At 39.5% G+C, this 15,064-nt stretch overlaps 1 protein-coding gene across 4 annotated transcripts in view; it reads right to left on the bottom strand.

Annotated features, from left to right (window-relative positions):
- The window catches only part of LOC126298523 (nipped-B-like protein), a 362,304-nt gene that overhangs the window by 92,280 nt on the left and 254,960 nt on the right, over positions 1–15,064 (bottom strand). For all 4 annotated transcript variants that reach the window (XM_049989881.1, XM_049989883.1, XM_049989880.1 and 1 more), the window contains exons 8-9: positions 5,503–5,675; positions 1,711–1,918 (exon numbers count right to left, since the gene is read on the bottom strand). In XM_049989881.1, the coding sequence (XP_049845838.1) occupies positions 1,711–1,918; positions 5,503–5,675 (381 nt within the window). The remainder of the gene's footprint in view (positions 1–1,710; positions 1,919–5,502; positions 5,676–15,064) is intronic.

Raw genomic sequence — 15,064 nt, 5'->3', positions numbered from 1 at the left:
CAGGGAATGTCTGTACAGGAATCTGACTATTTTATTTATTTGTCATAATTCTGAAGAAAGGAAGGAATACCATGGACTGATCATCTGATAATTAAGTAGCTCTGTGTTTTTGTTTCTTGGAGATGGCTAACTCAAGATCCCAGTCACTATAGGTGCTTTACTGCAATATTTTTCTTAGGTATCTGATCTCAAAACCTGTGTGTTTCTTGGCAGAGCCAGTTTTAGCCCTGTGTATCAGCATATTTATACAGATTTATTATGGGCTGCATGATGGAAGCTTTGTGTATGAGATATAGGCCAGCATGTGTTGGCTTTTGGTAAACACAGTGCCTTAGCTGCCCATCTGATCTTTTGGTAGACTGTCTAAAAATGGTAATTTGCTTTCTCCATCAATCTCTGCAGTGAACTTTATAGTAGGTGGCAAGCTATCCATATGATCAATAAAAAAGGCTATTAGCTTCATTTCCATGTAGCCAGGTAACAAAAGTATAGTGAACATAGTGAAATAGCTAACCAAGTTACTTAAACCAATTGTCAGTTGCTATGAACATCACATTAAAAACTCTCAAATGTTTGTGAATCTAATTAAACAAATTAGACTCAATCAAGATGAAATTATGGTCAACTTGTCACAGTTTTTATTCATTGTCATGTAGAAGTTTTTAAAGGATGTCATATTCACTGTATACTGAAAGATTATTTATTACACAATTGAGTTTTCATCCTTGAGGTCACTATTGAAGTGGTACTGCAATAGATTTTGCTTCAACACATGTCAAAACTCTACAATTTTAGACAGAGGCCTAGCCAGACACTGTATTCAACCCATTTTCTCACCACATAAGAAAATTAAATACATACTGCACCCACAAAATGACAACCTCAAAGTCTGTGTTTCTGGAATTTGTAAAATACCTTGTGAATGGGGTAGCAGTTGCCATGATCACACAATAAGAACAATTTTAGAACATCCCACAGAACACCAACACCATATTAAATACTGCGATTTAGACAAATCTGATGTTGGTGAGCACATTCTCATGAACAAACATATTTGATAAAACAAAAATATTATGCCACATATCTACTACACAGAAATCGGAATGTGTAACAACAACTTTAACCCAGACAGTGGGTACCCCTTAGTTGTGCATGTAAATGGGTGCTTCATGTTTTAAGGCAACAGAGAAATCAACTGCATCTTCCATCATCTAATGAAATTAGCATTTCTACCAATGTCCTTTAGCCACAGACATCAACATAACCTCTGGTAGCATATGAAAGTTCTTTGACTTTGTGATGTCTCCACAACTTAATTTGCCAAACTGAAGTATCTAACAGGCTACTAAAATCTTATCTCCTGACAGTGATAACAGTGTAAGTCATCAAAAGCTCTCGATCGACAAACATAATAAGGCAAGAATTGTGTGAAACATTCATTCTGTATCACAGAGAAAACATTTTCCAACTGCCACTAGGTAGATCAAACCCGAGTACTGCAATCCTCTAAATATCTTAACATTTCACTGTAAAACTTACCACAATACCACTTTAGTGCTGTGTACAAAAGAAAATTATAATAGCTACCAATAACAAGATAATACTAATCAGTGATATTTCAATACAGAATATTATTTGAAAAATAAATGTCTCTTTGATAACTGAAAATATTTTTTCTCTACACCATTTGTAGAAAATTTTGTTTCTCACCTTTCCTCCTCTGTATTTCTCTTTCCTTCTCTCTTGCTTTGAAATATTTTGATTTATTTTTTGGCTCGTCGTCACTTTCCGATCCAGACTCTATATGCTGTACGTTTCTTTGTCGAAGTCTGTTGTTCGGAGTGACTCCTAATTTCTTTGCAAGTGTTGGTGACTTCTCTGCAAATGCTCTCAAGCTTCTTTGCATAAGAGCTTGGTCCTGCAATGATAAAAATATAATAGTAATTGTTTACAATAAACATCAACAACTGTCTCTTTATGCTGCATAAAAGAAGCTTGTACATATATAAATAATTTAAGGAGTTAAGGTAGCAATTCATAGCGTAGTTGAGCAGCCGAGACATTCCTAGGCATGTCAACAAAGCCGAGATCTTTGGCAGCTTTTCTTCCAAAAGCTAGCCACATTCTCAGTCTCATTTAGTGGCCTATTAGAGTCTCAGCACTTTAACCATTTGGTTAGTTGTTACCTTTACTCCTTCAATTGTTTATATTCTACAAATGACTCTCTCGTCATATTCATACCTACACAGAAAGTTCTGAACTACTTTTCATTTCACTAAATACAACTTTGAAAATATGTTGTTTATTTATGATCGTTATGTTTGTACCACAATTTCCGTTAAGTTTCAGTGCCATTAATGGGTGTTGCTTCTGCAATAATTTCATCAATTGTGCTACAGATGATACTTAATAACCAAAGAGAAATCCAATATTTCATGCCTGTTGTGTTAGTCTTCGCATTTTAGATCTCAGCCTCTTATCAAATGGGTAAATCATTCCCTGTAAATATGATGTTATGTCATTTCACAAAAAATGAACTAAACCTTCACACACTTCAAATTTCTGTAACTTTGAAGATACCTCAATGATAACCACTGAGATTTAAAATTACACCTATCAGCCACACCATTGTTAATATTTAGCTAATAGTATGTTGGGCCAAAATTGACACACAAAAACATTGCAATTTGTCATGGCATATAGTCTGAAAGTCACTGACAAATGACAGAAGTAGAAGGTGCCAGATATCCACATACAAGCAAAGAAATTCTTTGCGAGTCCCAAATCATTTATGTGAATGTGGGCATTGCTCCTGAAACATACTACCAACAGTTTATTACTACAGCCCATTACAATTAATTTAGTGCTCTGTCTCTAGTTGTCTCCCTGTTGTCAATTATGGCATTTCACAAAATCTGTCCAGTTCTGTAGGTTAAGAAGTGGTGGTTTTTTTTATTTCTGAGCTAAAGATGAATTACAGGCCAGACCAATTTTGTAAGGTTTTATATCTAGTGAATCTGGAACCCATGAGTGATGGGAATTCATTTGTGTTCCTTCAATTGATATACTGTAGTTCTGAGCTTTAAATGAAGCATCACATGCAATGCAGACATTATCAGAAAAAAAGGGGGGGAGAGAGGGGGGGGAAGGGGGAGGTGCAGCGGGGGAGGGGAAGCAACTCGTCAACAACAAAATTGGCAGACTCCATAAAGTGTACAACACTTTCTGCAACTACAATAGGTTCTCGAACACTTGCCTATAAACATCCCACAAGGCATGCGTCGAGCGAACATACTTGTGCTAGGTGGCATATCTTAACAACTATTAACATAATACACAAAGAATCCAAGCTCCACCGACCAAATTTTGGACGGTGTCCATAGATATTGGTACATGGGACTTGCAGTCTCTGGTGGCTCATTATATAGTAACACTGTGACTATGATTTGTTCAGTTTTTAACTTCAGTTAAATTTTGTTTCCATGAAAATACCTTTACAACAATGATATAACACAGTCAATATCTTCCATTCTAACATGAAAGGATACAGCTTCTAATTGGCCCCTACGTATAGATTCAGTACTGTGCTGTGTTTGCCATCACTGTGGGAATAATTCGGTACAGTGTCATCATGCCATAATGCTGCTCTTTGATTGCTTTCTGTGAAACCATACACAAGGTGCACATCAGCCAACTTTTCACCAGTAAACTTAGCCATGTTGCTGCGTATTACTGTTGACATGCAACAAACATAGTTGGTGAAACAGACCGTAAACACAACTGAGGACTATTGAATGCAAGCCTGAGGGTGAGGAGGAAATTGGAAATTACTACTATCAGCATCAAGAACTGCAAATGAATGAACAAATTTTGTGTAGGTATTTTCGATGCCATACAGATACAGAAACAAATGAGCAAGAATGCAAACAAAATACACTGCTGCAAAAAAATAAAATTAGTCCACACTTATAGAGGTTTCCAGTTCATTCAAGATTTATTATAGCAACAACGTCTCTGGACTACATGAAAATCATTACATTTACAGATCAGTGGCACAAGCGGTTCCAAGGTACTAAGTATCAACCCATGCTGAAACATCTATGGTGTAGCCTCCACACACGGCAATGCAGGTGCTGACTCTAGCATCCAGTCAATCATACAGATGGTGAATATTGTCCTGGGATTTGTTATGCCATGCCTGCTTAACCTGTTCCTGTTGTTCTGGAAGAGTCGTATGCTGACGAGTCACACAAGTGACTTCTTGTCCTATCATATCCCACATGTGCTCGACTGGAGGCAAGTCTGGATATTTTTCTAGCCGGAGAAGCTGCTACACGTCTTGCAAAGTAAGTTGAGTTTCACAGGGAGTGTCTGGGGAGCATTAACCTGTTGGCACACATCACATTCCTGTTGCAAGAACGGCAAAAGATTGGGTCTAACAGCATACTCCATACCGACAACTGGTTAGCGTCCCCTCCAGAAACACCAAACGTGAAAGAGTCATAGCTTATTGCACCCCAGACCAGAAGGCCTGGGTTGGGGCCAGCGTGCATTGGACAATCACACTCCACAAGACAGAATTCAACAGGTCAACTGTGTACGCACAAATGAGTATCACTTGCATGCAGGCAGAATCAACTTTCATCACCAAAGACCATGGCCAGCCATTCCATCTTCCAAGTGATCCTCCAATGGTACCAATCAAGCCATGCACATTGATGTTGTGGCAGAAGTGGAAGACAGGCTAGAGGTGTGTGTGTCCGCAGTCCAAACGCCAATACCTGGTTCATAACAGTCTGTGTTGACTCGTCTGGGCTCATAAGCCCTCTTATCTGTGCTGTGGTAGTTGTAGGCCAAAATTTGACCTCTTCCAGACTTGCACATTAGGCTGTAGGAAGCACAAGTGTGTCTCTGTGGCATGGTTGCCTGCTTGCTTCACACCTGCACCACACACTGAGCTTGCTAAGCTTGCTGGCTGTGAACATTCCCTATTAAAAGGTAGCTATCGACTGTGCTATCTGTTGGTGGATGATGATAAAACAATTATTAGCATATCTACTATCCCCAAGTGGCATATGTCATCATCAGATCGAAATCAACATCATTTTTCCAGGTGCCCTAATTTTTTTCTAGCAGTGTTCAATTACTTTGTAACAAGCCACTGGAGATCAGAGGTCCCTTATGCCAAAATACTCTGAATATATCCAGGAACAACTTCAAAAATTTTTTTGTTACATGTAGCCAAAACTATGGTCCAAAATATCAAGTTTACTTAGGTAGAAATAGTAGATATATTTTATACAAGTCACTTAAATACATCAGTGCTGTGGCATTTTATTAAATCAAACGGTTCTTAAACATTTTCAAACAAAAGATGTGCCTTGTACTGAAAACACACACACACACACACACACACACACACACACACACTTACACACTTTTATATATATTCACATAAGACTACACATTTTTTGGGGTAAAAAATGAAATATTTCAAATTACCTCTTCTGAGAGCCTATTTAGTCGCACTACGGGCAGTCTGGTATCTGACGGGGCAGAAGCAGGTGCAGGAGCAGGAGCAAGTGTGTTCACCTTCTTGTCCTTCGCTCCAAGTAATCTTGATTCATCTTTTTCAGGGGCAGGGGGAGCTACACTTGCTTGTGCAGGAGAAGAACCTGTAATATTTGAGTAAGCATAACCTAGTGCCATTTATCCATCAAAAACATCACACAGAATAAATTAGTTCCACACCAAACACAGTGAATAAATAGCTGAAATTTAAACAAGGTCGGTCTCTCTCTCTTTCTCCCACACACGCACACACACACACACACACACACACACACACACACACACACACACACACACACACACACACAGAGAGAGAGAGAGAGAGAGAGAGAGAGAGAGAGAGAGAGAGAGAGAGAGAGAGAGGTGGGGGCACTTTTGACAACTTCCTGAAGACATCACAGAGTTATAGAGTTATAGAAGTCCATATGCTATCTCCTATCTACCAGAGATTGCATCAATGTCTGTGGAGGAAGAAAAGTGGTAGCAATGCTGAATTCGTTAGATGGAAGGTGAGTCACTTATGACTCTGTTGCCTTTCAGCACTGAGTGCCCATTTTCATGTCTTATCTGTGCATGGAAACAGGTGCCTGATGAAGAAAGGCAACAGAGAAACATGTGCGTCATCCACCACTAACAAAAGCAGCATCAGTGAATGTTCATTTTTTGTAAAATCTTTATTAGCCCAGACCACATATAGGAAGATACATAACTATTTTATTCGGTTTCTGCTCATACAGATTTGAAAGCTACTGAAATGCAGGGTTACAAGATAGGAAATACATACAATATTAATATTAATGGTATTTACAATAGATTTTAACAAAATTATGGAATAGTGCATACCAGAATATAAAAAGCTGTGCAAGTTAAGTGGACACATTGTCAAATGGCTGTTAACTATGCAAGGGAATGTCAACCGTGAAGTATATACATCAGCTGTCATAAAATGACATAAAATTCAACACAAGCTTCATAATGTAAATGTAAATAGGCCATAAATAACAAGATAATATCAGAAAAGATACATGAAAAACATTAGATTATATGCATACCTTTGAACTTCTGCTTGTTTAAGTATAGACAAGAACTGTTCTTATGCATTCAAAGTAACACAGAAAATAGCCATGCTCTCTGGTGACAGCGACAAAGCTTCTGTGAGATGATCATAAACAGACTGACAAATGCTAAATGGCCAGGAACATAGATAAAGAAAGTGCCAGATGGTGGCAGCACAGTACACAAAATTTTGAGTAATATAATAGGGGACATATAGTTACACCTTGAAGCTCTAAATATAGAGTTTCTTGTAGATGCCACACTGTTGTAGAACGTTTTTATTAGTTCAGAAGGCCTAACAGTGTAATAATTTATACAGATATGTTCTACACAGATTTTACATGTGTACAGAACAACGAAATCACTTTAGCAAGGATCGGCTTAAAGTCATAAAGACGACCGCTATATGTGATCGTCATGAAGAAGCTATGTCACAGACATAAAATGATAAACAAAAATAGGTAGTGACAATTGCCATGATGCAGCTAACGTGTGAAATCTGAAACAAGAAAGACCAACATAGTATGCCCCTACAACAGTAAAAATTTACATAATGTGAAGCTCTGCCTTACACAGTTATCAGGTAAGACAAAACCTATGCCAATATATATATATATATATATAAAAATAGTAAACCTAAGTGGGCATTAGAGAACATGTAAACATGTAAAGATTATGTGTGTATGTATTCATCATCTGCATTTTTTACATTATATTGTAGAACAACTTATGTATTGAACCAAATACCATTAATGTTGAATGTAGTTTGTGTCTTGTAACCCTCCATTTCCAATTCTTTCAGATCTGAAGACAACCAGAAATGGTGGAACCTAGTTATGTATTTTCTCATATTGTCAGTTTATAATAAAAACCAATACCCCAGAAAAGTTATATATGATTTTCTCACTTAGTATGGTTGCCTAAAAGTATATGTAGTTTCAAACAATGGAAAATCTAGGATGGAATACTAACAATATTGTGAAAAGGACAGATTGCCACTCACCATATAGTGGAGATGTTGAGTCGCAGACAGGCACAACCAAAAGACTATTAAACAAATAAGCTTCAGTCAAAAGGCCTCCTCCTGAAATGAAGGCACACACACACACACACACACACACACACACACACACACACACACACACACACAGGCCAAAAGTTTACTTGTTTAGCAGACTTTTTGTGCCTGTCTTGAGACTCAACATCTCCACTATACAGTGAGTATGAATCTATCCTTTTAATAATACTGTCAATATATCTGTTTTCTTTTTATCCTCACTGGAGTGCAAATTGTTGGCTTACTAATACCTGAGGTATGCGGTTTTCTACCTAATAATGAAATAAAAATATTTTTGTTTTATTTTTGAGATGTGTGGTTGTCTTTCTAAGCTGCTGATATGTGCTCTTTGCTAAGAAAGATTTTACCAAAAAGAGAAATCAACAATCATTGCAATAAAAGATCGCTGTCTCTAAATTGACAATGTCGGGTAACTAAGACAACCAGCATCACTACCAGAATTCTTTATTTACCTCTGGTAGCGTATGGACACTCCATAACATAATTTGGCCAACTTAAGTAACTAACATACTACTGAAGTATTTCCCGACAATGACAATGGATGAAGCAATCAAAATCTTGAGACTGTTGTGGCAAGAACTCCATGACGCATTTATTTAGATGAAGCTATTTGTACACACATTTCAAAATGTGCAATAACCTTTACTGCCATAAATAAAATATTTTACCAAACACAATTAAGAAGGGAGGATAGAATTTAACATATTATCAGTATAGAGGTGCTCAGATCATAAGACCTTCTGCAACTATGTTGCAAACCGCTTGCTACGGAACATTTTGGTTACCTGCAGTACGTAAAACTACTTTCTTCTGTGCGTAAACTGCCATCTACTCTGTTTCAGAGAATGTATAAGCCTTGTACCTCCACAGTCTCAAATCACAGATGAGAATCCAAAGCTAGATCATTCCCTAGATGCTTCAGTATAATTTGTAATGCTTTTTGTACAAGAGGAGTCAAATGAAAACCAAACACCCATCATAATAGGTCCATGGAATGGTTCTATTAAAAAGTTATCACCACTCATGCTATGACATTTATCCCATTGGAAGAAGAGATTATCAATTCCTGTTTCATAGAATGTGATTAGTGGCACCCACTCTTGCACTTCCTTGTCAGATTGAAACTTACAGCTACCTCTACATCGATACTCCGCAGTCCACCGCATGGTGCGAGGTAGAGGGCATTCTGTACCATTACTATTCATTTCTTTTCCTGTTCCACTTGCAAACAGATCTAGGGAAAAACGACTATCTATATGCCTCCATATGAGGCCTTATTTCTTGTATCTTACCTCCATGTTCCTTATGCGCAATGTATGTTGGTGGCAGCAGAATCGTTCAGCAGTCAGATTCAAATGCTTGTTTTCTACATTTTCTCAATAATATTTCTCAAAAAGATCACCACCTTTCCTCCAGGAATTCCTATTTGAGTTCCCGAAGCATTTCTGTAACACTTATACGTTGTTTGAACCCACTGGTAACAAATCTAGCAGCCCGATTCTCAATGGCTTCAATGGCTTCAATGTCTTCCTTCAGTCCAGCCTTGTACTCAAGAATAGGTCTTACCAGTGCCCTGTATGCTGTCGCCTTTACAGGTAAAGGATTCTTTCCAAAATTCTCCCAACAAACTGAAGTCAACTGTTCACCTTCCCCAACACAGTTCTCACGTGCTTATTCCCTCTCATATCGCTTTGCAATGTTATGCGCAGATATGTAAATGACTTGGCTGTGTCAGGCAGGACACTTGTAATACTGTAACCGGACAGTAAAGGTTTGATCTTTCTACTCATCTGCATTAACTTACTTTTTTCCACATTTAGGACAAGCACACCAACTGCATATTTAAGTCATCTTGCTCTACCTAGAGTCACTCAACTTCAACACCTTACCATACACCATGGAATCAGCAGCAAATGACCACATGTTCCTGACACCCTGTCTGCCAAATTATTTATGTATACAGAGAACAACAGCGGTCCTATCATACGTCCCTGGGGCACTCCTGACAATATCCTTGTCTCTGATGAACACTCGCCAAGGAAATCATACTGGGTTCTATTATTTAAAAAGTCTTCTAGACAATCACATATCTGTGAACTTATTCCATATGCTCATACCTTCATTAACATTCTTCAGTGGGTCACTATGTCAAATGCTTTCCAGAAATCTAGAAATATGGAATCTACCTGTTGCCATTCGTTCATAGTTTGCAGTATATCATGCGAGAAAAGTGAAAGAGTTTCACATGAGCGATGCTTTATAAAACCACGCTGATTCATGGTCATAAGCTTCTCAGTCTCAAGAATGTATATTTATTTGAGAACACGTTCAAAAATTGTACAGCAAACAGAATTATATTGGTCTGTAATTTTGCAGATCCGTTCTTTTACCCTTCTTATACACTGGAGTCACCTGCACCTTTTTCTAGTAGCTTGGGATTTGTGCTGGGCAAGAGATTCACAATAAATACAAGTAGGTAAGGAGCCAATGCCATAGAGTACTCTTCGTAAAATACATGTATTTCTTGTATGTCTTTCTTCAGGTCATCAAAGATGTGAAATAATATGGTGAAGGATCTTGGCTGTAGGGAAGATGTTGCAGTTTACCAAACCAAATCGCTGAAGCATAGCCTTTGTCCAATTGTCAGTGTGGCAGCAGGTGTCTTCGTGTAAAAGGATGAATCTGTCTGACAGTATTCTTGGGTGTTATGACTCAATGGCATGTTACATGGCACAGAATATTGTTGCACTTCCATGCTCAAGGAACTCTATTAGCAGGGAGACCTGCAGTCAAAAGGAGGTGGTCACCATGACCTTACCAGAACTTGTGTTAACAGTTTAGAATTTCTTTGGTGAGGGAGATGTGGGATGTCTTCACTGTTGGCTTTGCAGTTTGCTCTTTGGCTGTTGGACAGAATCATACTGTCGCATGATGACATCTGCCTCTCACTGCCAACTGGATAAAGGGTACACTGCAGCAGTTTGGTTGGGAAACACTGCAACACCCTCCTTACACATGTTTGATGACCTGAAGAAAGACATGTGTGGACGTTGGTTTCAGTTGGATAAGGAAGGGCAATAGGGGGTGAGGTTGTGGATGTGTCAGTGGTCAATCATGTTCAAGAAAAGAGAAATTTATCATCTTGTCTCCCAGTGGGATGTGTGTCTCAATGTATGTGGTGATTACTTTTGAATGGAACCATTCCATGGTCTTCTTGTGATGGGTGTTTGGTCCTCATACATAAAAGACAGCAGAATTAGTTCTTTGTGAAAGTCAATTAACAGAGTATCTTTTCAAGACCTCTGTATATGATGTATCTAGATTTTTGGCAACAATTACCGAGATCTCTCCACAGTGACTTAAGCATGCCAATCCCAAAGGTAGAGCAGTGGCCATAATATTTATTCTGACTGATCAATGCAAATCACTGTGTACAAGGTGATGTGGAAGTGAGAATACTTTAGTAAGATATTAAAACACATTTTCTAGTATCTGAAAACACATGTACCTACAGCCAAATATCTCCAGGGTTAACGTAAAATTTTCAGTGGGAGGTAGTAAATACTGCTAAAACATGTATCCATTATAAAAATAAGTTATAACTACAATCAGGGAATTTTTAACATTAAAATCTCTAGCAGTTCATGCCACCCTTATAATGTCCAGACCTCATTTTATCCATTTCAGAGATATGTATTTTGCAGTGGAGGAAGTCAACTTTAATCTCCTTCCTCCTCCACAACATGTACAGGGGATGTACTGAGAGTCAACTCTGCTCCTTTACATAGCACAACATGGAAGTACACAGGTAAACAGCTAGAATCAAGTAATAATGCAGTACTACTCTGAAAAAAATTACATTTCAATTAACCTAAAACAACTGAAATTAAGTTTAAAATACTGTCATTAAGTGCTCCAGACCACTGTGATTCTCCTTATGGGTTTAGGTGAGATAAATACTTTAAAGTTTACTTCTGAATTAGTAGATATGTCAAAAATCAAATACTGGGTCCAATGAACAGCTAATTTCTTATAGAAACTAGAAAAACCATGATGTGAACACCAGTTAAATCATGACCCCTGGAAAATTTGTTTGTTTTCCCAAGATTAGAATGTCACTTGTAAGGTGAACTGTTTCTGGTGTACTTCCTGGTATCATAGAACGATACACTTTTTCTATCACATTAGTTTAAAACATTTGGCAAAGAGTTGACCTGACAATTCCATGAGGTTCCAGTGGTCACAAATTGCCATACTGGCTACAATGTCCTATGTGGTAATTTTGGCTCCATTGGTCATCCTTAGCATTCATTTCACACATATATCACAGTGGTTTCTCCAGCAAGACCACAGTTGACTAACTGTCCTGTTTTTGATAAACACATATGTCTGTATTTATATACAGTCTGACAAAAATAGTAAATCACACTGTTGGCGGGTGTGTAAACAATTAAGAGTTGCAACTCTCTCTAACCCGTAGAACAGCCTTCAGAGTGCATTAATGTTGTTAGCGTTTAGTGCTGTTACCCCACCTGGTAGGGGATATAAGGGGCATGATCAGCATCAGATGCTGAGTGATGACTGAAGGATACTACAGAGATGCCACCCACTCATGTGAGACAGTGTTATCTGCAACACACAAATTTTGAATGAGGTCTCATTTGGCTGGCTGGTCAACTCATACTGTATATACATTTACAGGCCATTAGACTGTGACATTGGTCTGGTTTTGGAGGACAGATATACTCTTTGGCAAGGTTTCAGTCGTCCACGTCTGACCTCCAAATGGGAGGATTGCCATATCGTGTGCTAAGCACATCGTGACTGTTTCATATCTCCATGTGCCATCTGAGTACAGTTAATACATTCACTGCAACATTCTGTCATTCTGCACTATTGGTAAGAGACTGGCAGCAGCTGAAGTATGGAATTACCATCCCACACATAGGCTGCCATTAACACAACAACAAACAGCTGCATTTAGAATGATGTCGTGGCGTGGAAGCATGGACATCTGACTAAGGTCATCACATTGTGATCAACAATAAACTGCAATTCTGCACTACCCCAGATCAATGTCATTGGTGAGTATGGCGACAACCTGGGGAGAAGACACATTCTTCCAACATTTTGGAGAGGCACAGTGGTGTTACTCCTGACATTACAGTGTGGGGAGCCATCAGGTGCTACTTCACATGACAGATGGTAGTGAGTGAGGGGATTCTCACTGAACAGCGGTATGTCACAGACATCCTGCAGCCTCGTGTGCCATCTCTCGTGCAACATTATCATGGTGCTATTTTTTAACAGAGCAATGTCCATGTACACACAGCATATGTCCCTGTGAAATGTCTGTGTGATGTTGAGATACAATCATGGCCAGCAAGATCCCAAAACCGGTCTCCAATTGAACATGCGAGGACCAGCTCAGACGTCAGTTCTGTCCCAGTGCCACTATTGAGGATATCAAGGACCAGTCACAACAATGAAATTACAATGATTATCATTAGCTGCTTACAGGCATTGATAAATATCAACAGGGACAGTTGAAAATGTGTGCCTCTACCGAGACTCAAACTGGGATCTCCTGCTTACATGGCAGATGCTCTATCCAACTGAGCCATCAAGGACACAGAGGTTAGTGGGACAGCAGGGACGTATCTCTGACATACTCCTCGTGAGACCCACATTTCCAACTTACTGTCCACACACTACATTTGTAGTGCCCCTGCCCAATATACTCATTACTCTCAGCAGTCAATCTACCAATTCCCGTAAGAGTGTGAGCAATCTGAGTGCATCCGCACTGAAGATCATTGGCCAGTAAGCCTTATCTACATGAAGAGGTTACACTATGTGATCAAAAGTATCTGGACACCTGGCCAAAAATGAATTACAAGTTCATGGCACCCTCCATCGGTAATCCTGCAACTCCAATGGTGTTCACTCAACCTTAGCCTTGATGACAGCTTCCACTCCCGCAGGCATGCATTCAGTTAGGTGCTAGAAGGTTTCTTGGATAATAGCAGCCCATTCTTCACGGAGTGCTGCACTGAGGAGAGATATCAACGTCAGTCGGTGAGGCCTGGCACGAACTCGGCATTGCAAAACATCCCATAGGTGTTCTATAGGATTCAGGTCAGGACTCTGTACAGGCCAGTCCATTACAGGGACGTTATCGTGGTGTAACCACTCCGCCATAGGCTGTGCGTTATGAACAGGTGCTCAATCGTGTTGAAAGAAGCAATCGCCATCCCCGAATTGCTCTTCAACACTGGGAAGCAAGAAGGTGCTTAAAACATCGATGTAGGTCTGTGCTGTGATAGTGTCACACAAAACAACAAAGGGTGCAAGCCCCCTCCATGAAAGACACAACCACACCATAACACCACCACCTCAGAATTTTACTGTTGGCACTACACACGCTGGCAAATGACATTCACCAGGCATTTGCCATAACCACACCCTTCTGTACCATGATTCGTCACTCCACACAACATTTTTCTGCTGTTCAATTGTCCAATGTTTACACTCTTTACACCAAGCAAGGCGTTGTTTGGCATTTACCAGGGTAACAAGTGGCTTACGAATAGCCACACGACTATGAAATCCAAGTATTCTCACCCCCACCTGACTGTCATAGCACTTGCAGTGGATCCTGATACAGTTTAGAATTCCTGTATAATGGTCTGGATAGATGTCTACCTATTACACATTACGACACTCCAAATGTTGGCGGTCCCATCAGTCAACAGACGAGGTCAACCTGCACACTTTTGTTCTGTACGTGTCCCTTCATGTTTCCACTTCACTATCACACCAGAACCAGTGGACCTAGTGATGTTTATGAGTGTAGAAATCTCGGGTACAGACATTTGACAGAAAGGACACACATCTCCTGACCACTTTCGAAGTCCGTGAGTTCTGCGGAGCACCCCATTCTGCGTTCTCACAATGTCTAATGACTACTGAGTTTGCTGATATGGAGTACCTGGCAGTAGGTGGCAGCGCAATGCACCTAATATGAAAAAAGTACATTTTTGGGGTGTCCAGATACTTTTGATCACATAGCGTATCTGTTCTTTCGGGCATGTCCAAAAGAACAGATACCATCTTCATATAGGTAAAGGTTTACCAGCCTATGATCTTCTTCAGTGTGGATGCATGCATATTGCTCACACTCTTACGGGAATCTGTAGATTGAATGTCGCGAGTAATAAGTATAGTGGGCAAGGGCACTACAAATGTGGTTTGTGGTCAGTAAGTTGGAAATGTGGGTCCCACAGTGGGCGTGCCCAAGAAGAGTCCTGCAGTCACACTATCCTCTGTGCCGTCAATGGCTCAGTTGGATAGTGTGTC

The sequence above is a fragment of the Schistocerca gregaria genome, chromosome X (genome assembly GCF_023897955.1).
Source record: "Schistocerca gregaria isolate iqSchGreg1 chromosome X, iqSchGreg1.2, whole genome shotgun sequence".
NCBI lineage: Eukaryota > Metazoa > Arthropoda > Insecta > Orthoptera > Acrididae > Schistocerca > Schistocerca gregaria.
This window is presented reverse-complemented; position numbering and strand designations above follow the sequence as displayed.